This window comes from Alternaria triticimaculans (assembly GCF_023758025.1).
Source record: "Alternaria triticimaculans strain BMP 0046 chromosome Unknown scaffold_1, whole genome shotgun sequence".
NCBI classification, from domain to species: Eukaryota; Fungi; Ascomycota; class Dothideomycetes; order Pleosporales; family Pleosporaceae; genus Alternaria; species Alternaria triticimaculans.
The window spans coordinates 316,112-338,519 of NW_026055958.1; the positions used below are offsets into that span (position 1 = coordinate 316,112).

At 52.1% G+C, this 22,408-nt stretch overlaps 6 protein-coding genes across 6 annotated transcripts; 4 read left to right on the forward strand and 2 right to left on the reverse strand.

Annotated features, from left to right (window-relative positions):
• Positions 1-164: 164 nt before the first annotated feature.
• LYS1 (Saccharopine dehydrogenase) lies at positions 165-1,853 on the reverse strand (the record flags this gene model as incomplete). The annotated part of the gene is made up of 4 exons (XM_049360768.1): positions 165-1,274; positions 1,330-1,400; positions 1,460-1,558; positions 1,661-1,853. The coding sequence occupies 4 exons, from the start codon at positions 1,851-1,853 to the stop codon at positions 165-167; spliced, it is 1,473 nt and encodes a 490-aa protein (XP_049226051.1).
• Positions 1,854-3,082: 1,229 nt separating this feature from the next.
• J4E78_000103 (uncharacterized protein) lies at positions 3,083-4,564 on the reverse strand (the record flags this gene model as incomplete). Its single annotated transcript, XM_049360769.1, has 3 exons — positions 3,083-4,111; positions 4,161-4,424; positions 4,472-4,564. 3 exons carry the CDS (start codon positions 4,562-4,564, stop codon positions 3,083-3,085), a joined length of 1,386 nt encoding a protein of 461 aa, XP_049226052.1.
• Positions 4,565-7,459: 2,895 nt separating this feature from the next.
• Positions 7,460-10,000, forward strand: J4E78_000104 (uncharacterized protein; the record flags this gene model as incomplete). Its single annotated transcript, XM_049360770.1, is given in 2 exon segments — positions 7,460-7,467; positions 7,486-10,000. 2 exon segments carry the CDS (start codon positions 7,460-7,462, stop codon positions 9,998-10,000), a joined length of 2,523 nt encoding a protein of 840 aa, XP_049226053.1.
• Positions 10,001-11,311: 1,311 nt separating this feature from the next.
• J4E78_000105 (uncharacterized protein) lies at positions 11,312-11,780 on the forward strand (the record flags this gene model as incomplete). The annotated part of the gene is made up of 3 exons (XM_049360771.1): positions 11,312-11,349; positions 11,430-11,537; positions 11,588-11,780. The coding sequence occupies 3 exons, from the start codon at positions 11,312-11,314 to the stop codon at positions 11,778-11,780; spliced, it is 339 nt and encodes a 112-aa protein (XP_049226054.1).
• A 2,443-nt stretch (positions 11,781-14,223) lies between these two features.
• J4E78_000106 (uncharacterized protein) lies at positions 14,224-14,880 on the forward strand (the record flags this gene model as incomplete). Its single annotated transcript, XM_049360772.1, has 1 exon — positions 14,224-14,880. The coding sequence occupies one exon, from the start codon at positions 14,224-14,226 to the stop codon at positions 14,878-14,880; it is 657 nt and encodes a 218-aa protein (XP_049226055.1).
• Positions 14,881-16,016: 1,136 nt separating this feature from the next.
• On the forward strand, positions 16,017-18,180 carry J4E78_000107 (uncharacterized protein; the record flags this gene model as incomplete). The annotated part of the gene is made up of 7 exons (XM_049360773.1): positions 16,017-16,227; positions 16,291-16,512; positions 16,564-16,741; positions 16,793-16,983; positions 17,035-17,404; positions 17,460-17,532; positions 17,590-18,180. The coding sequence occupies 7 exons, from the start codon at positions 16,017-16,019 to the stop codon at positions 18,178-18,180; spliced, it is 1,836 nt and encodes a 611-aa protein (XP_049226056.1).
• Between the last annotated feature and the right edge of the window lie 4,228 nt (positions 18,181-22,408).

Here is a 22,408-nt window from a genome sequence, read left to right on the forward strand (position 1 = left end):
TACACACGTTGCCGATGCCACTGGGCTTTTCGGTCCAGGTATCAAAAACTCATAAACTTTTCCGTAACCGGAATACATGCAGATATGCTCAAGAAATACACCCCTGACAGTAGTAAAGGAAACAACCAACTCCAGAAATCCCATATTTACACAGCGTCTTGCGCTTATGCCACAGTGGCGGTCTTGTTCTTCTTGGCAACGGGCACCTCGGCCTGTGCATCTGCGGTAGCATCAAGCTCCCGCTTCTCTGAGACGCCGTTCAGTTCGGCCTCAGCTTCGGCAAACTTCTTCTTCTCTTCCTCTGTCATACCCGGTAGCAGAGGGACTTCCTCCTTGGCGTGCAAGTTGTTGTGGTAGGTACGGATGATCGAGTCGGTGTCGTCAAGAGCGATCTTGCGGATGTCTGCAATGGCCTTGATCTTGGACGTGCACTCCTTGTACTGCGCATCCGTCATCTTCAAGCCAAGCTGCTCAGCACGGCTCTTAATCGCGTTCCATCCGGTAAGCCTGCTGGCAAAGTGTACATATCGGGACATGCCGAAATCTTGCGGGTTGATGATCTCATATGTGGAAGGGTTGTTGAGAATGGCCTTGGCGTGAATGCCAGCCTTGTGGGTAAAGGCACAGAATCCTGTGATGTAGTTGTTGAACGGGATGTTGACCTCAACAAGGTCGGCAACCAGGTCCTCAACTTCCTTGAGCGCCTTGATGTTGTACTTGCTGGTAACATATTCGCGGTCGGCAACGATCATGCGGGCCATCAGACCTCCGAGGGGAGTGATACCGTTACGCTCACCAATACCAAGTACTGAGGTATCAATGTGCGTGGCACCTGCCTCTAGCGCACAGAAAGCGTTGGCAATGGCGCAACCAGAGTCGTTGTGGAAATGTGTCTCAATGTCGCAGGAAACGACACCGCGCAGAGTTCGTACAAGATCGTACACTTGGCGAGGGGACGCGCAACCAACGGTATCGGCGATACCGACACGGTCTACACCAACCTTATCAACAGCGCTGTAGATAGACAGAAGATCAACCAGGTCCGATCGGAACGAGTCCTCGGAGCTGAATCGGATCTCCTTGCCCTTGCTCTTGACGAACTCAATCACCTCCAGCGCTGTGTTCTTGATGTATGTCATGTCCTTGCCGTGACTGTGCTCGCGGAGGTACGCGGAGGTTCCGATGACGACATCGAGGCCATCAACACCGGTTTCGACGGCGATTCTTGCATCGTCCATGTGGCATCGTACGTGGGTAAGGATCTTGGCTTTCAACTAGCAGGCGTTAGCATGCGTTCTCACGGCTGAGACATTGCCATGAAGTACGTACTCCGAGCTTGCAAAGCGCCTCACAGTCCCTTCTTGACTGCTCAGAGGCAGCAGGGCTGGTGACTTCGATGTCTGAATTTGTTGTCAGTCTCTGGAAATTTCGCGCCAAGCGCCGGGAAGCATAGCCGTACAGTCAACACCAAAGTTGTCAAGAGCTCTCGCAATCTTGATCTTGGCTTCAAGATCAAAGTAGGCGTTGGCGAATTGCTCGCCCTCTCTTAGTGTGCTCTCTGCGCAGATAAAGTCAGCGACGTTTCTATCTTCTCAATACCAAAACTTCGGTCCGCCTGTGTGCGCGTCCGATAGCGCTGGAGATAGGCGTTATGACGTACCAATGATCTTGAACCGGCCGACATTCGACAAAAAGTCACCCACAGGCGCATACGGGCTCTTGTGTGTAGGGTGAGGGTTCTGTCTGGTGGTAACACCTGTGAAGCCTTCCTTGCTGCCATTGGCGCCGTTGGTGCCGTTGGTGCCGTTGGTATGGCCGTTGGTAGCAGGTGTTTCTTCGGTGGGAGGACACATGCTGGGCGATTGATGTGGAAAATAGGAGGCAAGAGGTTCGTGGAGGATGGACGGTTTTAAATGCTGAGGTAGGGGCGGTATTTGGTGACTCAAGAAGAATCTGAGCGATGACATCTGAAAGGGCCGGGATCGGGTTTGTAGCTTAAGCTAGGCCGCATTCGCTCGCATGTGGGGTCCACCCGTCGGGCTGTGACCAACGATGTCTGCTGTGATGCACACTGGAAGGCGGAGTAGGCTTCTTTTTTCAGCTCTCAATCTATTCTCTCTCCACAAACCTGGAGAAAATGTGGCCGAGACTACGGGATGCCTGTCTTGGGTCAAGTATTGAGACATCTACGGGTTTACCACCTCACCGCCTTCTTACGCAGACGCGGTCAAATGCTCAACACCTTCGTCCGCCACATGCTATCGATCTGTGCAGGAACAAACGCAAAAGAAATCATGGTAGTGGGTCGCTTTACACAAATCTATAGATGAGTCTTCGCCAGTGTGGGTGTCACAACCCCGCTTTTGAGTAAAAGGGCGTGTATGTAGTACGGTACGGGTCGTCCCTTCTCCAATTTCGTGGTGCTACCTTACACTTGCTGCCCAGCGCGCTCCTGCAACACCAAGAATATTCCACCAGCTCCCGTCACCTTATACAAGAGAAAAACTGAACACGTCTAGAGCCTACACTAACGCCAGGTTACTTATCTTATACGCTTCTATGTTAATGTAGGCTTCAGGCTGCAGGCCTGTTTAGTTCGTTTCTCAGTTAACGTGCCATACAGCTTCTGTACGACTTCTGATCCATCTGAATGCAACTATGAGCAGCACGTCTTATTCTCAACCCGATGAGACGGTCACCTGCTCAAGCTTATGCAGGTACTGCTGCTCGACGTACGGTATCGGGTATAGGGAGGACCCTGATCCATACTGGTACTCCTCATTATGCGTGCTGATCCTAGCGACTCTTACGGTGGGGCCCTGGTGTGCGCGTCTCTTCTCACCTGTGACCGATGTATTGAGGTGACTTCTGCTGTATTCAGACATTCATGTAGACCGTGAGTAGCAGAAAACGGTCTGAACACAATAACCACTGATATCATGATAGGAACGCAAGAGTGGGAAACGAAAAAACGGTAATTAAGTCACAAACTACATGGTATCACTTTCCCGCCCTGCAACATCATGGTATCTCGAAACAAATTCCAAACGCCGACGTGACTCGTTCATAGGGTATAACGACTTCAGATGCTTTGCTCCATCTCCGTAATGTAGAGCTTGATGTGGCTTTCCATCTTAAGATACTCGTCATGAGCAGCGTGCACCTCGTTCTCAATGTTGTCCTTGAGCTCAGCCATCTTCTTCTCCGTCTGTTCGATGCGTACGCGCCTCCTCTCCATTTCCCGTCCTTTCTCACCTCGCTCTTCAGTCAACTTCGCATGTGTCTCGCGTAACTCCTCCATCCGTTTGCGCGCACGTTCCGCTTCTTCGTCGCCTTTGGTCTTTAATTTGTTTGTTCGGGCGTTGATGTTGCCGAGTTGTTTCTGTAGCAATCGTTCTTGTCGTTCAACGTCGCGTACGTTGTTGCTTCGGTCTGCCAATGCATCTCGATGTCTTGATGCCTTTGCCAGCTCCTCTTCCTCGCGTGACAAATCGGCTTGTACGTCTGTAAGTAATCGTGTGCACGAAGTAACATCGGTCGCGACTACAGCAAATGAGTCGGTGGATGTCTGCAGGGCACGAGCACGGCGGTCCAGCATGTCGATCTGAGTCTTGTCCCCGGTCAGTCGATCGCTGAGGTCCCGCAGGGAGTCCTCCAACGCAGTGGGGCTCTGTTGTGTGTACGGCTTCAGCTTGATGACCTCGCGTTGCACGTTCTCCTTGTTCTCCACTTTCTGTTGCAGCAGCTTCTTCAACCTGTCTTGCTCAGCTTTGGCACGCTCAAGTTTCTCTGCAACCGCTTCTTGACCCCTCTTCAACTCTAGCAGCCTGCTCTTGAGTTCGTTATTGCGCTTCTCTTTCTCTTGCATCAGCCTTTGTGTCGCCGCGCGGTTGCGCTCGAGCTCAGCCAACTGCATCTCTTTTGCTTGCTTGTCGTCGTATAGCTGCTCGATTCGTAGCTTCGTGCGCTCGGCCTTGTTGAAGTGCTCGTCTATGATTTCGGTTTGAGATTCCCGGAAGCGAATGAAGTTGATCATGTACGAGAAGATCTTGACCAGACGACCGTGCGTGGGCTTGTACAGGTCGTTGAAAGTGAAGTCGTGGATGCCACACTGGAATAGTTAGGACGGACCGAAAGGTGTGATTGTCAAAGTCACTTACTTCGCGAAGCAACTTCCTCAGGATGACGAAGAAGGCCATCAGATCCCTGGTGTCGCTTGTATAGAGTCTCTCCGCATCGCCACCGCACATGTCTTCCGCCGCAGCGCGCATTGCCGGCGCAACGACCTCGCGCGTCGTGTTCATGAGTAGCTCGGCGAGCCATTCGAAAACTTTCTGGATGATTTGGGGGTTTGGTTTTTGCAGGTCGGAGACGCTGAACTGGATTCCGATATCTGAGATGCAGCCTGCAATTTCGTGATCGGGCTGTTTTGTTAGTGATGCGCAAAGTCAGAGGGGGGCTGCGCGCATACCAAGGTCATGAAAGCGTCGTGTTCGTTTGCGGGCGGCGCGCGCTGGTTGTGCTGCGTAGTCCGCGCCATGCTCATGCGCCCATTGTAAGACATGTTGGGTCGTTGTGCGATGGTATTCGGCCGTGGACTTCTCAGTCGTATCGTCTTGGGCTGTTCGCTATCGTGGGGTGGTGGTGTTGAGGCGGTGGGCAGTGTTTGTTTACAGGGTCCAACGGTTTGTTGGCATGGAAGGAGCGACCTCGGGTGCCGCCCTTCCGGATCCAGTATCGCGCAACAGCGCATCGATCCATAACTCCACACCGACAGCTCACACATTTCTCATCAGTTTGCACAAGATAAGCAACTCGTAGCCGCTATATGCGCTTCTAGCCTGCGGAATGGAAGACATCTGCCGTTCCTATTGCATAAGCCGCAATGCACTCAAATGGTTATGATCAGCCGTGGTCGAAGACGTGCAACCACAATAGTAATGTCCCTAGATGTACATAAAAGTCCAGACTGTGTTTGAGTAGACGATAAGTGTTGACTGTGATTTTTGTTGTTCAATGCTCTGTCTGCTTCATATAGGCTTGAGTTTGGTGCAGACACAGCTCCCGCATATGACAGCGCAAAGAGCAACCGGCCGTCAGTGTTGAGCATGTGCTTCGTCAACAAAGTGGATTCAAAAGTCAAGTCCGGACTCTTACGATAGCAGAAGACCAGAACAGTACTTGCAAAGGCCGAGCTGGCGACGGTCGAAAGTGAGCATTGTGTTTCATTGCTGGAAATTTCATAGATGAGTAGAGTATCAGGGCTGAAAGTACTCTCACACACTAGAAGAACCAAGACTACTAGAGTGCAAGACTGGCAAGCTAACAGATGGCCCTGCAATCCGAGGTGCTCACATCATTCAGGTACAGGGGCCCGCTTCAATTGACGCACTGGTAGGATTTCTCGTTCCTTCATAGTGACACCTTATTCAAGGAAAAGATTGAACAGGGCTGCAGCCTACATCAATATGGGAACATGCAAAGTAGGTGACGGTGACCTAACGTAGGCTCTAGAGTGTTGGTTATTTCTCTGAATGAAGCGATGCTACTGTTAGGCCTTGTTGGCGGGGTAGCTGTGCAACGTTGCTCGTGCGTGAGTCTCCCACGGCATCTACACATGATGGAAGTGAATATTTGCCTTGCTACCGCAGCTGCCATTAAGCCTGTGAGGTCTGGCTGTAGTGGTCATGTCTGCATTACCAGGAAATGACAGGAAGTTTAACTCGATTGGCCAAATTGCGCCTCAAGGGTTAGACTTCACGGGCAAGACGCAGTGATGTCTAGGTACTACCTCATACAAAGAAAAAGCTGAATAGGCCTAGAGCCTACATTAGACCAGCAATGAGAGAATATGGAGGCGTAGCGTCTATGTAGGCTCGAGGGTGTTCTGATTTTTCCTTGAATGGTGTGGTACCAGGAAGCTAACGACCGCGTTTCCAGCATCAGCTGCGATCTAAAATCGGAGATATTATCCAAACCTTCCGCTCGTGGACGATATAAGGGACCAGATTAGACTTATGACACCGGCCCTACATTCGAAGTTTAATGATTGTTTCGTGCTCGAACGACTCGGGTGACCTGTAAAAACGTGGAGTAGGTAAGTTTAGCCTTGTCAAAGGCTTGCTGTTAGCCGCCGATCTCTCAATAGTGCTAGATCTGGACGCGTGCAAGCGTGTGCGTTTGGGCTACGGCACACTGTGCGTTTCCCCAGACAAGGCGACCCTGGATGCTAGACGTAGTCGTGACGTTGGGTCCTGGAAATGTAGCCGAGACATGCTGCGGGATGCCACTAACACGAGAAGTCTTCTATACGAGAATACAGATAAATGGGACACGATGGAACACAGCATCGAGCACTTGAAACGCAGGCGGGGGTTTCACGGCGTGAAGAGTCTTGGAAGGACCGTTAGTTTTCAGGACGAAAAGCGCAAGCATGTGACAGCGCCCGTTTTCCCGCCCGGCAAAACGGTGTAGTCCGATGATAAGGAACCCCCGCATAACAAATGGGAGAGTTGCCTGTGGGAGACACGGGTACCTGAGTGGAGGACCGCACGACACTGTTGCCGTCGCTCGATGGACTGGGAGGGGTACAGGGGGATTCGCTGGCTGGACAATGGCGCCGTTGGCCTGCAAGACCGACGTGGCTGTCCATGTCCCGCTGAATTTTCGATATTCGATACTTCCCGCAGCGCGCTGCCATGCACCGTACCGTCGTCCGATGTGTTGTCCCTGCGGCCTCGCTGGAAATGACGAGAAGTGTTTTTTTCTTAGGCACCGTGGCTCACAGGCCTGGCACCAACTGCGCGGTGTTGGTCGAGAGATTGAGTTGGCGATGCCGGGGCGTGATTGGCCCCGGCGTGATGAGCGAAGCCATGCCAGGTGGGTGAGGGTGGCGTTGGGTACGCTCGTGTCGGAAACGAGGCAGCTTGAGCCGAATGAATCGGCGTCGCCATACAGAGATGGATGGAGTTGGAGTGATTGATAGAGCTTTTTGGGTCCCAGATTTGAGAGTTCGGCATGGTGCGTCGAGGCAGGCGCTGAACAACGTGACGAGTTCTGTGGTGGCAGTCGCGGTGGACGTAGCAATTGCCCGACGAAACTGAGGCTATTTTAGGTAGTCGCAGATCGGCAGGTCGAGCCACAACCCTGGAGGCAAGCACGGTTAAGCCTGAGCCTGCCAGCCGGTTAGGAGTCTGAGGAGTCTGACATCACGCTCCCTCCCGCTGCATTCACATCATTCGCCTCGCCGTCCATATCACTCTACCTCCACTTCCATTTTCACGATTCACCAGCCGTTTGCGCCAAGTGCTACCCGTCGCCAAAGCCCGTCCACCATGCAGCCCACCCGCGTATAATCGCTTTCTCACGCTCGCGCCGCCTATCGCGACCGCCGCGACTCAACCCTCCACCCTATTCCCCTGCCTTGCTTCTGTCGCTGCCCTGGCGCTCGCACAGCTCCATGTGGCTGTTTGGGCGAAGACGCAGAAAGGCCGCTAAATTCAGAGACGGACCCACCGAGGTTACAGACAGGAAGCGGCCTGTCGCAGAGCAAGCCAGCACGATTCAGACGGCAAATGGACCGCGACGAGGGCCCAGCCAGCGCCAGCGCCGGCGAAGGGGTAGTTCACGCTCTACCGCATCGGTACGCGACGTTGAAAAGATGCTTCCCGAGCCCGCTTTTGCGAAAGACTGGGTGGTCCAAACGAGCGCCGAAGACATCACCGCCCTGCCCAAGCAGCACCGCTTGGCTCACAGCCCGCACCTGCGCCCAATAACCCACGACCACGCCGGAATCCCCTACAACTTCCACGACCACTCCCATTCCAGCCTGCCGCCCTCAGCAAAGGACCGTGGTAAGCTGCAGCGACCCCAGTCAATGCGCAAGGATATGCCCGGAGACTCTTCCCTGATCCGCCGCAAGTCGAGCAAGAGGCGAAAAGAACATGACCACGTCCGCGAAGAGGAGATCCGCGCCATGTCATTACCAATGCCGCAGAAACGTCCAGCCGCCAGCTCGGGAGGCATGCTCCGCAGAGACAGCAAGAAGGTCAAGGGCGCCCTGAACCACCGCTTCGAGCGTCCCACGTCAAACGTATCGCTGCCCCTCGAAAACTCCATACATTCATCCATGTCTGGCAATTCAGAGAACCGTGCCTTCCGCGTGAGCGCGCTCGACATGTTCTCTCCCCGCCCGACTATCCGCGTCTCCGTCGGCTCCAACCACTACGCCAGCGACCGCATGTCGCCCAACACCTACAGCGACAAATCCACCCGCCGACCCATTAGCAGTACAGATGAGAAAGCGAGCCGAAGGACGAGCCGGATCGACGACCTCGCCGACGAACTCGACGCCGGAGCACTCCGCGATATCCTCGAACGAGACAAGAGGCGGAGAGAGAAGAAGGCCAAGGCCGACCAGGAGCGGTTGCGCAGGAGACTAGAGCGCCGTGCAGAGAAACAAAATGCCATGGAAGCAAGAGGCACGCCTGCGACTCCCAGCAAGGACGGCACCGGCATGGTCGGTCTCGGTATCGAGCGGGAGGCGCCTATGCCCATGGAGGATGTCCGCCCATCTACGCCGCCTCAGCCCCAGCAACTGGAGATGCCCGTCACACCCCGTGCTGAGTACAGTCAATTGCCGACGCCGTTGGAAAGTCCTACAGAAGACCCCGTTGTATCTGATGCCCGAGCGGTTCGTTATTCGCGAGGCAGTGCTTCCGCACAAGTACACACACGCGGACCTTCCAACGCTTCAATCTTGCCAGAACTCATCTCGGAGAAGCTTGCACATGACACGCCTGTAGATTCTATCGAGCACGCGAACGATCCTACCCGAAGCGGCTCGCTGCATCCCGTTGACACGGCCGATACCTTTGTCACGTCAAAACACGGTTCCTCTACACGCCGGCGTAGCTCAGAGGGCAGACGTATGGGTGTATTTGCATCTCTTTTCCGAAGAGGCAAACGCAACTCGCAAGACCAGGCACGGCCCACACCATCAGAAATCTCATTTTCCAACACATCGCGAGAGTCCATGTCTCGCCAACCCCTCCCACCTCACCTGGTTGGAACCGCTCCTCCTACTCAACCAATTCAGATCAAGAGACCTTCCAGCGTACCCCGACGGACAATGTCCAAATTCAGGGAAGACCTACCGGAATTCCCCCTGTCACCTCCAGATTCACGGGTGCAGTCGCCAGAAGTCCCTTCCACAAGCGTCATCGCCGCTCGCCGTAGAAGCCAGCATCTCTCAGACCTCCGTGTGGGGTCACTTCCCGGAGATCGCTCAGATTCTCCAGTCAGTCCAGGGGCGCCTATCAATGTCATGTCGCAATCACTCGCCTCTGTCGACTCTGAGGGGTCGTGGCTCTCTGGTAGACCACCCAAGCGATCATCGAACCGGTCGCAGATGCGCGCCAGTCTGACATCCTCAGCCCCGCAACGCAATGACGATTTCAGTGCGTCCTACGAGGAATTAGGCATGGCGGACGATGAATACTTCAAAAAGTTAACCCCGCTGCCAGACCAAAGAGGTCGATCTCCTTATGCAAGCGATGATCGGGGACGCAAGGCTAGCAGCACGCTCATGACGCTAGACGCTGCTGCTGAGTCGGATGAGGAGGTTGAACCTACACCTGCGCAGATGCCTTCTGGCCAGGAAGAAGAATTTGTCCAAGGAAGTGTCGTTCGCCAGCCCACCATCATCCATCGCCGACCCCGGGTTAAATCGACTGAAGGCCTCCTAAGCATGTTTCTCGATGATACTGAGGATCCATCATCCAAGGTTGCCGATATGGGGCAAGAGTCACCGGACCCGGACTCACCGACGTCCCCAACGTCGGATAGTGAGCCAGTCATGCTTCAGCGCGCTAGAAGCGTCGATCTCGGGAAGGGTCACGTTCGTCACCTCAGCGCTGGTTCCGCTAGGCTCCTGGACATTCAGAAGCGATCTAGTACACCAGTACAAGGCCGATCGCACGGGCTGTCCGGGCAAGAGTAACACTCCCATTTTCGATGATTGATTTGTTTCAGGAACACGCATGCATGCCACGCCGCGCCATTCATTTTGCTTTCCTTTGTATCCTGTCGCTCTTTACCATTTCCTTGCATGTCTCTTCCAACTACGACCACTCATTTGTATTTCCTTGCCTATCTCTTGCTTTTTCTGGCTTGGCTGCATGCGTCTCCTGAACCAATCGACCCTTGGATGGATGTGCTCGCTCGGACTACCTACCTGCATTCGGTTCGTCTTCCAGACTGCATAGCGTGGCGTTGGTGTTTGTTTCAGAGTTATTTTTCGGCATATTACCACAAGCTGCCTGTGGCGGCTTCTGTGATGCCCTCATTTCCGGTTGTGATTTTTAGGCGTGTTAGGAAACATCTGTAGTATATAGACGGGCTTGAGGCCTGGATTCGGGATTTGGATTGTCACATTGTATAACGTTTAGGGCAGATACCACGGGCACGGCGTCGAGAAGATGCTGTGTTCACCACTCTTTATGAAGAGACTTTAGTTTAAATCAGCTGTATCAGCTTTGTATCTTGTATTATCGGACCTCGATGATGCTCTCCATCGTGTTGTGACGTAGCGTGTACGTCTTGTAGGCCACTTGAAATGGCGGTGGTACAAGGAAATCTTAACCTAGCATGGCATCTCGCGCGACACAGAGATGACTGCTACGTCGAACACGATACCGTGAGCCGTGATTTAGTCGTATCCATTGCCGCATCGAACGTACGAGGCTGTTCAAAGGCAGGGGAAGCACATGCATGCCGCCGTCGCCTTGCCAAAGGAAGCAGGAGGACCCTGGTGGGGCAAATCGGGCGGTCGGGCAAGCACGTCATCTATCATGGCAGCCCCTCTGCGCCGCGAGTGTACAGTAATCCGCGCTTTATCATCATAACGCCAGACCTAGGAACCCTTTAGAAACCCTACTCCCTCGTCCGTTCCATATACCCGCCGATATTTGAAATTGTAAGTACCAAGTCCCCATCTCCAGCTACTCTCCGCCCGCCATCACAGCGAATCTTCGATTTGCGCAGGGACTCGAACGGCTTTGCCGAAAAATAAGCGCATCAGAATTGTTATCGGCAACGGCGGCCAGTTCATTCCATCAGCCGAATTCTTTGAAATCGCCTTCCCCTGCTGTCTCATTACCCTTCTACATATACTATGTTTGCGCCGTCGTCCTTCCGAGCCACCAGAACACTGCTCACATCTGCGCGTCTGCGAACAGCTATCCACCCCACATCGACCGCAAACCTCTACCGACCACTCTTCACCCAAAAGTTCTTCTCCAACACCGCCAAAATGAGCGACGAAAAGCAGGGTGTACACAACCTCATGAAGTGAGTCATTCCCGTCGCATCTCATATGAAATGCGCGACGTCATACGCCATCGGCATGCGCTGACGCGACGGCATCGTAGGACGAGCGACTTCGACGAGGCCATGGCTGTGAAGGACACCCTCATGGTCCTCGACTGCTTCGCGACATGGTGCGGCCCTTGTAAAGTGATCGCTCCCCAGGTCGTCAAGTAAGTATCCGCATTGCCCTGGCAGCTAGCCGCGACTAACCGTCTTCTAGGTTCTCCGAGAAGTACCCCAGCGCGCGCTTCTACAAGCTCGACGTCGACGAACTCTCCGAGGTTGCAGGAAAGCTCGGCATCCGCGCCATGCCCACCTTCATCCTTTTCAAGAACGGCGACAAGGTTGCCGAGGTCGTTGGTGCCAACCCCAAGGCCCTCGAGACCGCTATCCAGAACAACCTCGAGGCATAGAGCGCACAACCCAAGACGCCCCGCAAGCACCGACGATCGCGTCCAGCTCCTGACTAGACTCGGATATCGAATAGACGGATACTGTTTTGTGAGGGTTTGAATCATGGGCAACAAGCGGGGAAGTAGCATCGTGATAATCTTTTCCAATATCAATTGCTACAAACATCTTGCACTTGACCATTGGAGACCTGAGGACCAAGTGGATTGATTCATAAGCGTTCAGTCCACTCCTAAACTGCCCCCGCGCCTATTTCCCATGTATTGTGGTCCTGGAGATGATGCGCTACTCCTCTGACTACTTTAGACGTCACACCATACCATTCTTCGGCACTATTTAACACCCAAATCAGGCGTGGAGATGCCGTCAAACGTACGCTTGTGTGAATGGCATGTGGAGGCGTAACAGGTGTTCAGCTGCACCCTGCAGGCTGGACGATTTGAACAGTAGCATTGTGAATGTGACAGTAGCTTCGATTCCGGAGAGTTTACCTTGGGTGGGTCGCGATTACCAAGAACGATCGGAAAATTGATATTTGTAACTGAACTGAGGGATATGGAAGGTGGGGCTTGGGCCAGAGAAGAAGGCACGGCTGGAACGCTAGTGGGGTTGTGCATCGTGTTGCAATACCATCACCAGACTCTCTCACTATTTCCGCACTTCGTCATTGTATAGACTGATTACTTCTATTTTAATTACTTTCTTTCGCACCCAGACTTTGGCTGGCTCGGTATGCAAACTAGGCTATTTCTAGAAACTGGATGTTTTCCCAGAACATCAACGCTTGCCACCGCTACTTGCCTCTCTTCAAGGCCGCACTCGTTTTGTTCTAGCCTCAGCTTCTCAATTTTGAAAACTGTGCGATACATATCACCAGTTTGCACTTAGGTGCATCAGAGAGGACCACTTGCGACAAGAAGGGCGCATTCAGTGTAACCTCTGTCTCCGCCCGCCAACTTCTTAATTCTCTGGACGCCCAAATTTTCGTTGATGACGAAAGGGATTCAAGTTCTTTGCGAAACGCTTGACGCGATCGCGCTTTGAATCCCTACGCTGCACACCTGATACTCGCTGCAAACCACCCAGAGCCGGCTGGTACATGTCACTGCTGATAGTCGGCACACGTACAGGTGTACTGTGATGCTCTGACACTGCTGATTCGTGGTCAAGAGCTGATGCGTTTGAAGGTGTGATGATCCCGGACTGCGGGCGTTTGTGCTTCAATTTCTCTTCTGGTATACGTGTAGTTTTGGCGGCAGCAGCAGTTGTGGAGTGTCGTTTTGGGGCAGCCACTGGTTGGTGAGAGAGATCGCCCAAGTGAGTATGGTTGGAGCTTTCGGGAAGATATGAGTCTGGCTCAATCACTGGAAGATCTTGGTCCGAGTCGTACTCTTCAGCCGGCGGTGCAGGGAGTGGATGATCGGGTCGAAGGAAGTCTTCTGCCGTTGGCTGACGGATCAGGCCACTATTATTACCATGCATAGCGCTCTTGGGATGTTCGTTCACATCGTGACCGTGCAAGGGGTATGGTGGTGATCGTGCAAAACCATACTCTTTTCTTTCCCTATCCATGATTGGTCCAACATACTCATTATGGTCGGGCATATCGATAGAGTGCTGTTCTCTAGACTGGATGTCGCCCATAAAGGTGCTGTACGAGTATGTCAGCGGCTGAGTTCTGCCAAAATTGTTCTCCGCGGCGGCCCCTTGATGATATTGTGATCCAATATCATCTCTAGATGGATACTCCCACATGTGTTGACCTGCGTACAGAGTTGGCCGTGTAAGAGCAGAAGAGGGTGGTGATAACTGCACTGGCCGTGACGCCGTGAACTGTACAGACGAAGAGCCTTCTAAAGGCTCTATCCGAGATGGTGTATTAGGACGTGATGAGGGGTACGGAGCCTTTGTTCCTGTGTCCATGCTTGATCTTCTTAACATCCCTAGTACATGTCTTGCTCGGATGAACCTTCGCGGTTTTGTGGTAACGGAAAAGGTACTAAACTTCTGGTCACCTGTTTTTGAGTTGAGGTTCAAGATCAGATGCGCGTGATAATGAGTTCCTAACGTGAACCGAATGCACTGTGTGGCAGTGCGACACAGCGCAAACGCTATGAAAGCCTGGTTTAATCGTAGGGAGCTCAAGGAAGCGGGCGCCGTCAATGACATGGCGGAATTCACAACCATCAAGTTCGTCAAATTCACTGCGTTGCAGTGCTTCAGACACCAGAACATGAATGCGCTTGCCAGATCACTACGTGCATAATACCTGCATGTTCCGCATCTAACCAACAGCGATTGAACCGTCAAAAATCAGCCTATGCCGCATGTTATATACTAACATTCACATGCCGCCCACACTTTGATATGAGTTGCCGACTTGCAGGGCAGAGACGCTGCGAACTTCATCCTCCACCATCATACACAAGTTTACCCCCACTCACGATGTTCTCACCACTTGGCCAAAACCCTGTAACTCCCAATCGCACTGCGCCGGCGCCTGTTACCAGCAGTCGGTGGGATAATGCTCGAGAATATAGGCGAAGAGTGCAACGAGCGCCTCAAATAGACCCTCGCTCTGATGTCTCGATCCCAGATGTAGAACAGCATGCCGAATTCTGGGTACGAAAGCTCGTCCTGGCCATGATAAATCTCGAAGACATCAAGGATCCTGAGAATTCAAGCGCAGCCAGGATGTTTCGACCAGAAGCGTACGACTCTCTACTGCTCGAGGCGACGTGTCGCGAAATCTTCTCAGCTCTAATCGACCGGTGCAAGAGTGGCTTCCGAGGGCCAGCTCAGTTCAACAAAGCCCTGAAACCCCACCGTGGTCTCGAGGCTGATGCTGATGCGACGTGCGCAGAGCGCATGCAGAATGTAGTGAATGCACTGCTGTGGAATAAAAGAGTTGCGAAAGACGTGTTATTTGAAGACTGGAAGATTCGGCTGCTTGTAAACCATCCTTTGGCTTACGATAAGGAGAAGGATTCACAGAAGGGCTCGAACGATCAGCGGAGAAAGAGACTGGAATCCGAAAGGGAGAAGCTGAGACAGACTGAACAGGAATTGCTTGCTTATCGCTCTAGTCAGGAACGATCATGATAGAGCGGTGGAGGAGCGATGTGGCGGATAAGGCAGGGCTATCGAATCAACTTGACGTGAATCAACTTGATTGGAGATGAGATATGCTTGATCAGTATAATCGTAAACTTCCTAAGCAATTATGGTCAGTGAAAGCGTACCACCGGGACCGTTCTTAGTTATTGAGTCAGCAACGTGACCCGGGGTCTTTGCCAGGTATGCAAGGAATGTGAAGGTGGCCGTTACAGGTCTATCGCTCGCAATCAGAACTGATGATCGGTCTGCGATGCGTCGCTTCAGTAGTGCGTGAGAGATGAACGCTGCGCAGCGCTGGAGGTGTGTGGGAAAAGAGAGGGGGCGATAGCCAAAAGCTGCCTAGTCCAGGCGGGGCGTGCTTGGCGCTTGAACAAGGACACCGCGACCAGTCCACACCTTTCTTTCAGGATGGTAGTAGTTATGCCGATGGTTTCCTTAACACCTACTTCCTTGCGTCTTAAGATCCAATGATACATATCCGAACGCGTCGTTCATTGACAGACTACCTTCCGCTCAATCAGACCACCGCGACGAAGGCTTCGTTACGCCCAGGAGCAATAGTAAGACATGATGGAAGCTCACTCCCGAGGTCACTTGGGCATTATCCATCGGAGTAGATCTTCAGGATAAGGGTTGCCACATTGCTTGATGAGGAAGGTCGCGATGTAGGGTATGTCAAGATATTGTCAGATCTTGGACGTTCGACCGTCTTGGTTTACTACCAGGTGGCCAACAACCCCCTCATATCTCATGTTGCTTTTCATTGGGTGCTATCTGCTTGGCCTGGTATCGAAATGCCTGCCAAGATCAGGTCGCAAACGTTCAAGAACGGCGCAGCCGTTAGCATCGCTCGGCGCCAACCGCTTATCCGAGATACCCAGAAATCCAAGAACGTAGAATGGAATTCGAGCGAGTACCGAGCGCCTTGCACAGACAGTTATCTCTGGGCGATCAGGGTACCGGAAAGATTGTCTGGTGCCGAGAACGTTGTGAATGGTAATACAGTGCCACGACTTTGCTGAATGAGGCAGCTCGCAATCCGAAGGAAGATGCCATGGAGATTTATATAACCCAGCGAGTTGGCCGAAGTGTTTGAGAAAAGAACGTCCTCACCAGCCGCCATGTCTACAGGGGCAAATCTCGAGATTGTTGACGCCGCATTGGCGAATGCACCTCGTCTTCACAACGACACACGGGGCAGTGCGAGCTTGGAGAAGCATGACAAGTTTGTGTCAACTTCCGAGAGCCTTATTGGCCCCAATGGCGAGCAATACCCTACCGAAGAAGACTGGGGAAAGCTTCGTCGTGTGTATGGTAAAGTCAATTGGATGAGTACGCACATCTTTTCTACAAAGTCTCCATGTACCATGCGCTGACGTACCAACCCGCTACTAGTCTATATCATCGGTGTTGTAGAAATGTGTGAGCGTTTTGCTTACTACGGAACGACCGCCGTCTTTGTCAACTTCATTCAGAGAGACCTCCCCACGTCAGGGCCCTTCCCTGAAGCCGGTGCCGCCGGCGACGGTCAACCAGGAGCCCTTGGAATGGGCCAGCGTGCTAGTACAGGCCTTGTTCAATTCAACTCATTCTTCTCGTACATCATGCCGCTAGTTGGTAAGCGTAATCTCTGTTTCCGCGCAAGAATTGTACTAATCTTCTCACTAGGCGGTTGGGTTGCTGACGAATACTGGGGCAAATTCAAGACGATTTACTTCGCAATTGCCGTTGCTACACTTGGTCATATCTTAATCATAATTGCCGCGATCCCTCAGGTCATGGGACCAAATCCCGAAGGAGCTCTTGCCTCGTTCATTCTGGGCCTCATTCTATTTGGCACCGGTGTGTAAGTGTCTCCGCACGGAACGCACTAAATCCACATGCTAACCACTTGCAGGGGCTTCTTCAAATGCTGCATCTCTCCGCTCATTGCAGAACAATATGAGGCCAGTCATCCGCGAGCTTTCATTCGTACCGAGCCCAATGGTGAACGGGTTATAGTTGACCCTGGCATCACATACTCTCGAGTATACATGCGTTACTACCTTCTGATCAATGTTGGTGCGCTGGTCGGCCAAGTCTCTATGGGTAAGCAATATTCGATAAACCGTGCGATATGGTAGCTAACGTCCATTATAGTATATGCCGAGAAATACGTCGGCTTCTGGCTCTCCTTTACGTTACCAACTATCCTCTTTGCGCTTTGCCCGCTTCTGATGGTCACCCTCAGCAAGCACTACGTCAAGAAACCCCCACAAGGTGATGTGCTGGTCAAGTCCATGAGAACATACGGGCTGGTTCTGAAAGGGCGCTTCTCGCTCAATCCCGTGCGTACGTGGAAGAATCTCTCTGATCCGAACATTTGGGACGCTGCAAAACCAAGCAAAGTCGCCAACAAGCCAGTATGGATGACTTTCGATGACGCGTGGGTGGACGAAGTTCGACGTGGCATCAAGGCCTGTCAAGTATTCTTCTGGTTGCCCATCTTTTGGCTGCCTTATGGCCAAATGTACGTATCATTGGTACCTTGGATGCACATAAGACAACCGCTGACCGTCTTCAAGGACCAGTAACCTGGTTTCGCAGGCGTCCACCATGAAGCTCAATGGTGTACCAAATGATGTGGTACATAACCTGGTATGTTCTTAACACCTAAATACACGATAGAAGAAGTCTAACGCGAATTGCTCATAGAATCCATTCACGCTCCTGATCTGCATTCCGATATTCGACAAATTTATCTACCCGAGGCTTGCTCACATGGGGATCAACTTCACACCTCTGAAGAAGATCCAAGCTGGTTTCGTCTGCGCTATGCTTTCCATGGTGGTTGCAGCAGTCATCCAACACTTCATCTACCAGAAATCGCCTTGCGGAGAGTTCCCAACAGACTGCGATCAGCCCCCGGATCTCTCAGTGTGGACCCAGGTTCCTGCATACATTCTCATCGCATTCTCGGAGATCTTCGCCAGCATTACGGGACTTGAATACGCGTTCTCCAAAGCACCAAAGAACATGCGATCTTTGGTGACTGGCATGTTTTGGTTCACGCATGCTTTCTCGTCTGCCATCGCCCAGGCCTTTGTGCCGTTGGCTGGTGATCCATTGCTCGTGTGGCTGTACATGAGTATTGCCATCCTTACGTTCCTTGGCTGGGTCGGTTTTGCCTGGACTTTCCGAAGCTTGGACCGAGAGAATGACACACTTGACAAACTCCCAGAAGGTGGCTTCCAGTCTAACGCTGAGTACACCGCGGCGAAGACTGAGAACGTGGAAAGGACTTGATCTCAAGAGCATCACTTACTGTTCGATGTTCAAGATCTCTGCTGGACTGTTACATAGCTTCTGGAATGGTAAAGGACGATTTTATACCCCATATGCAACTCTTTATAGCTCGATGTGAAGCTCAAAGCCAGGCCTGCAGCCTACATCAACATCCAAGCATGCAAAGTAGTTGACCTAACGTTAGTGTAGGCTCTAGATCTGTTCAGCTTTTTTCTGGTATGAAGTGGAAGCAGCGGCCATGACTGAGAATGATAAGGCAATATCCGATAACATTTGCTCCGCGGAGGCTACCGAGGTTTCCGACACCGCCACGACCGCGCACGCGTCTACCAAAGGTGAGCAGTTTTTTGCGACAACCGCAAGACTCTATCGTCAGAAGATCAATGATTTCACCTTGAAATGGAGAAAAGGATACTTACGAGCTGACGAAGTCATTCTGAAAATGACTGTTGATCACCTTCTCGCGTGCATATCACGTAAAGCAGTAGCCGCCTTTATTGGTTGGGTCTTGCAAAGCGTAGTTCAAGCAAACACCAATATTACAAAGCTCAGTCCCATTCATACAATCGTGCTTTGAAAGAAAAGATCGCGACATGAACAATTATTCCCGACAACATACGTCAGATCCATCGCCTTTTCAGGCAAAGCGCCGCCTCGGGGAGCATGGGCGACGCTAAATCCAAGGCTCTAGCCATGAACACAACAAAAAGTCTCCAGCGAAAGCCGACTTTCGCATCTCCCGTCACAAGCATTCGAAAAGGCCCCAATTTAAAAAGCATAGCGTTTTGCTTATGTGTTCGGAGGCTTTCCTGCCCTTTCCGATGATGGCTCGCGGGCGTCACGTCACGGAGATAAGGCAGCCCGTGGCGGTTTCCTCAAGCTCCTAAAAGTCGCGAAACCATCCCCTAATTCGATTTGATGATTCTTAGCTACCTTTTTGCTGTCTTGTTATGGCGTTCTTTTTACAGTACAGAGCTCTCCAGCGACATGTGAAGGAAGAATTACAACGCGTGACTGAAGTCTCAGACCCACTGACTGCTCGTACTGCACGCTCGCCCGACGAGGCACATGGGTTGGGTGACCCAGCGTTGCCTAAAGAGCTGGAAAAAGGTGCACCGTTCACTCGGATTCCAGGTATCACGCTGAGAGAAGATGGTAACAACGAGCTGTATTACCAGGTTGATTGGAGCGGGCCAGATGACCAACACAACCCGAAGCAGTTCTCAACCCTACACCGTATTGGTGCGACGTTACTCGTATGCCTTGTCGCTTTCGTTGCAACACTCGCATCTTCCATCGACTCTGCGGTTCTCACCAGAGCGTCCGCTGAGTTTGGGGTTTCGGAGGTAGCGGAGTCGTTGGCTACTGCACTCTTTTTGGTAGGCTTCGGCTTCGGGGCTCTTTTGCTGAGGTAAGTTGGACGAACGAATCGCATGTAGACTATAAACTGACACCGTATCTTCACATTTGTAGCCCGCTCTCAGAGCTCCTCGGACGATACCCAGTCTATCTTGGCTCGCTCCTCGTCTTCGCGTGTTGGACTTTAGGATCCGCTTTAGCCCCGAATTTTGGTGCCCAGATTGTCTTCAGATTCCTAGCTGGGTTTTCTGCTAGTACCCCTCTTACGGTTGCGGGAGGCTCTGTGGGGGATCTATGGAGTCCAGTGGAAAAGACATTCGCCTTTCCACTGTTCGCGATACCCGCGTTCGGTGGACCAGTCTTGGGTGAGATTTCCTTTCTAACCTTCTTCTCCGGCCTCACTAACCACCCATGAAAACAGGTCCAGTGATAGGTGCTTACATCGGCTACGACGAGTCAATCAGCTGGAGATGGACCGAGTGGATAACATTGATCTTGATCGGAGTAACTTTCACGCTGATATTGCTCTTCAAAAGAGAATCATTCGCACCGCGTCTCTTGCACTACAAAGCACATCATTTCCGGAAGTTTACAGGGAACAAGCGTTTCCTCACTGCAACAGAAGCGTCGCATGGCTCTATCGGCGAACTCTTATCCAGATCTTTTCTTCGGCCTTTTCTTCTCTGCACACAGCCAATTGTCGTGGCTTTTACTCTTTACCTGATGATCGTCTACATCATACTGTTCACGTTTTTGGATGGGTACGTGACCTTTAGAGATCGTAAACCGACAAACGCGAAGAGTACCGCTAACGTTCTCGCAGCTACCCTTACATCTTTGCGGAAACCTTCGGCATCAATGAGGGGCTATCCAATATCTGCTTCGTTGGTTTATTCATCGGCATAGCTCTTTCCACGCTGCTTGTTCCAGTGGCATACCGCAGAACCGTGCGGCAACTCGAGAAAGATGGAGACGATGGATCCGGTAAAGCTATACACCGCGAGTCAAGATTGTTCTTTGCCATGATTGGAGCACCTACACTGCCTATCGGTCTCTTTTGGATGGGGTGGACTGACTATGTAAGTATGCCTGTGTCTCTCAATCTTTATGCAGAAGTCTAACCAGCTTTAGCCTTCGGTGTCGATATGGTCGCCTCTAGCGGCGTCATTGCTCGTTGGCTTCAGCAATATCTGCATCTTCATGTCCGCGTACATGTACATCATCGACAGCTACGAAGCATACGCAGCGTCGGCCTTGACATTTGTCGCGCTGGTCAGATATGTTGCAGCTGGTGGGATGACTGTTGTTGGTATCCCAATGTACAGAAACTTGGGGACTCATTGGACTTTGACTCTGCTTGGTATCATCAGTGTCGTAGCACTGCCAATTCCCTACGTACTTTATCGCTTCGGGCCAAGCCTGCGAAAACGCAGCAAGTGGGCAGTACAATAAGGCTCATGTGGTGCGCAAGATGATGATTCTTGTGTCAAATCTAGACGTGAGAGCACGCGCGGTCTTGAGCAAGAGCAGGCTTCTGAATAGGCATATTCTGCTGCTCAGTCTCACAGAGTTCTTCGGGTAGACGTGATGGTTTGGTGACAAGAGGTTATGGTTCGATATCAAGCGAGCTCGGATAAAGAGGCCTTATTGCTGGTGTCGCGTTGTTCCGGCGAAGGATGATCGACATCAGCCCGAATATGATATGTTTCAGACATACAAGTCTTCGTGATTACTGTGCGCACATGCCCTTCCAGGACCTGCACATCGCACGCTCGGTACTATGACACGCTTCCGATACTAGTCCAATTCCAGAACAGACGCGTCGTGATCTCGCGACGCGACTGATGACGTAATTTCCATGAAATACAGAGACAAGCTTATCACCAGCTGCTCGCAACGCAAAGAAGGTGACAGCATCAGCTGGAGGAACCACTGATGTTAGAACCCGCTCGTGGAGGAAGCCGCAGAGCGGCAGTTATCCCACCGGGATGCCGAGTGAGATCTAAACCGTCAGAGGATACTACGCAGTATGGTGGAGGCTGGCCCACGCTCGTGCCATCGTTGCCGACATACTTGCAGAGAACGCAACAGTGACATGATGTTCTCCCGCAAAAGTCGCGTTGGAAGTCGTAGGCGCGTTGACTCGAGGAACAGGCCGCTTTAGTTGGGTGCTCATATCGCTTCGAACACAATCTCCTGAACCCAGTCCTCACGATCCTCAGAGCCCAACGCGCGTGCAGTATCCTCCCGTGCGCGCAAAGTCTTCTCCAATATATCATGAGATAATTTACCGAGCCAAACTTTCGCTGCCGATCCCTACGACTTGCAGCAGTTTTTCCGTTTCCCATATTTCAACGTTTTGATGTTGCAGGGTTCGGTACGAAGCGCTGTATACGGCGCAAGCGACAGACCAAGACGTCTCCACAAAAGTCGGGGACAGGGGGCACACTTGTCAACATCCCTACAAACGAGAACGTGCCGCAATCATACATATGAAAGTTGAAAAAGGGTCAGCGTACCTTCCCCATGCAGACATTGCAGCGTGGTGTGCACATCGGAGATTTTCTTTTGCCGTTGTTGGTCTTCTGCCGTGGTTGAGCTTGGTGGGGGTCCACATGTAATTTTGTAGGAAGATGGGGGCGCCGACCAATCGTAGTGCCTCGTGCGGCGTGAAAGGATTTGGACACGGCTGGTACAGATAGACGATAGGTGTTACAAATTGGTTAGGGTCCGACGATGCGATAACAGGCTTGCGCCTAGACTTGAGCACACACTCTGCATTTGCTCGATGCTGCTTTAAGCAGATATCGCATCTATCTGACAGCGATGTTCTGGTGTCGTGACTATGCGAGTGTTAGCTGTGACGCAG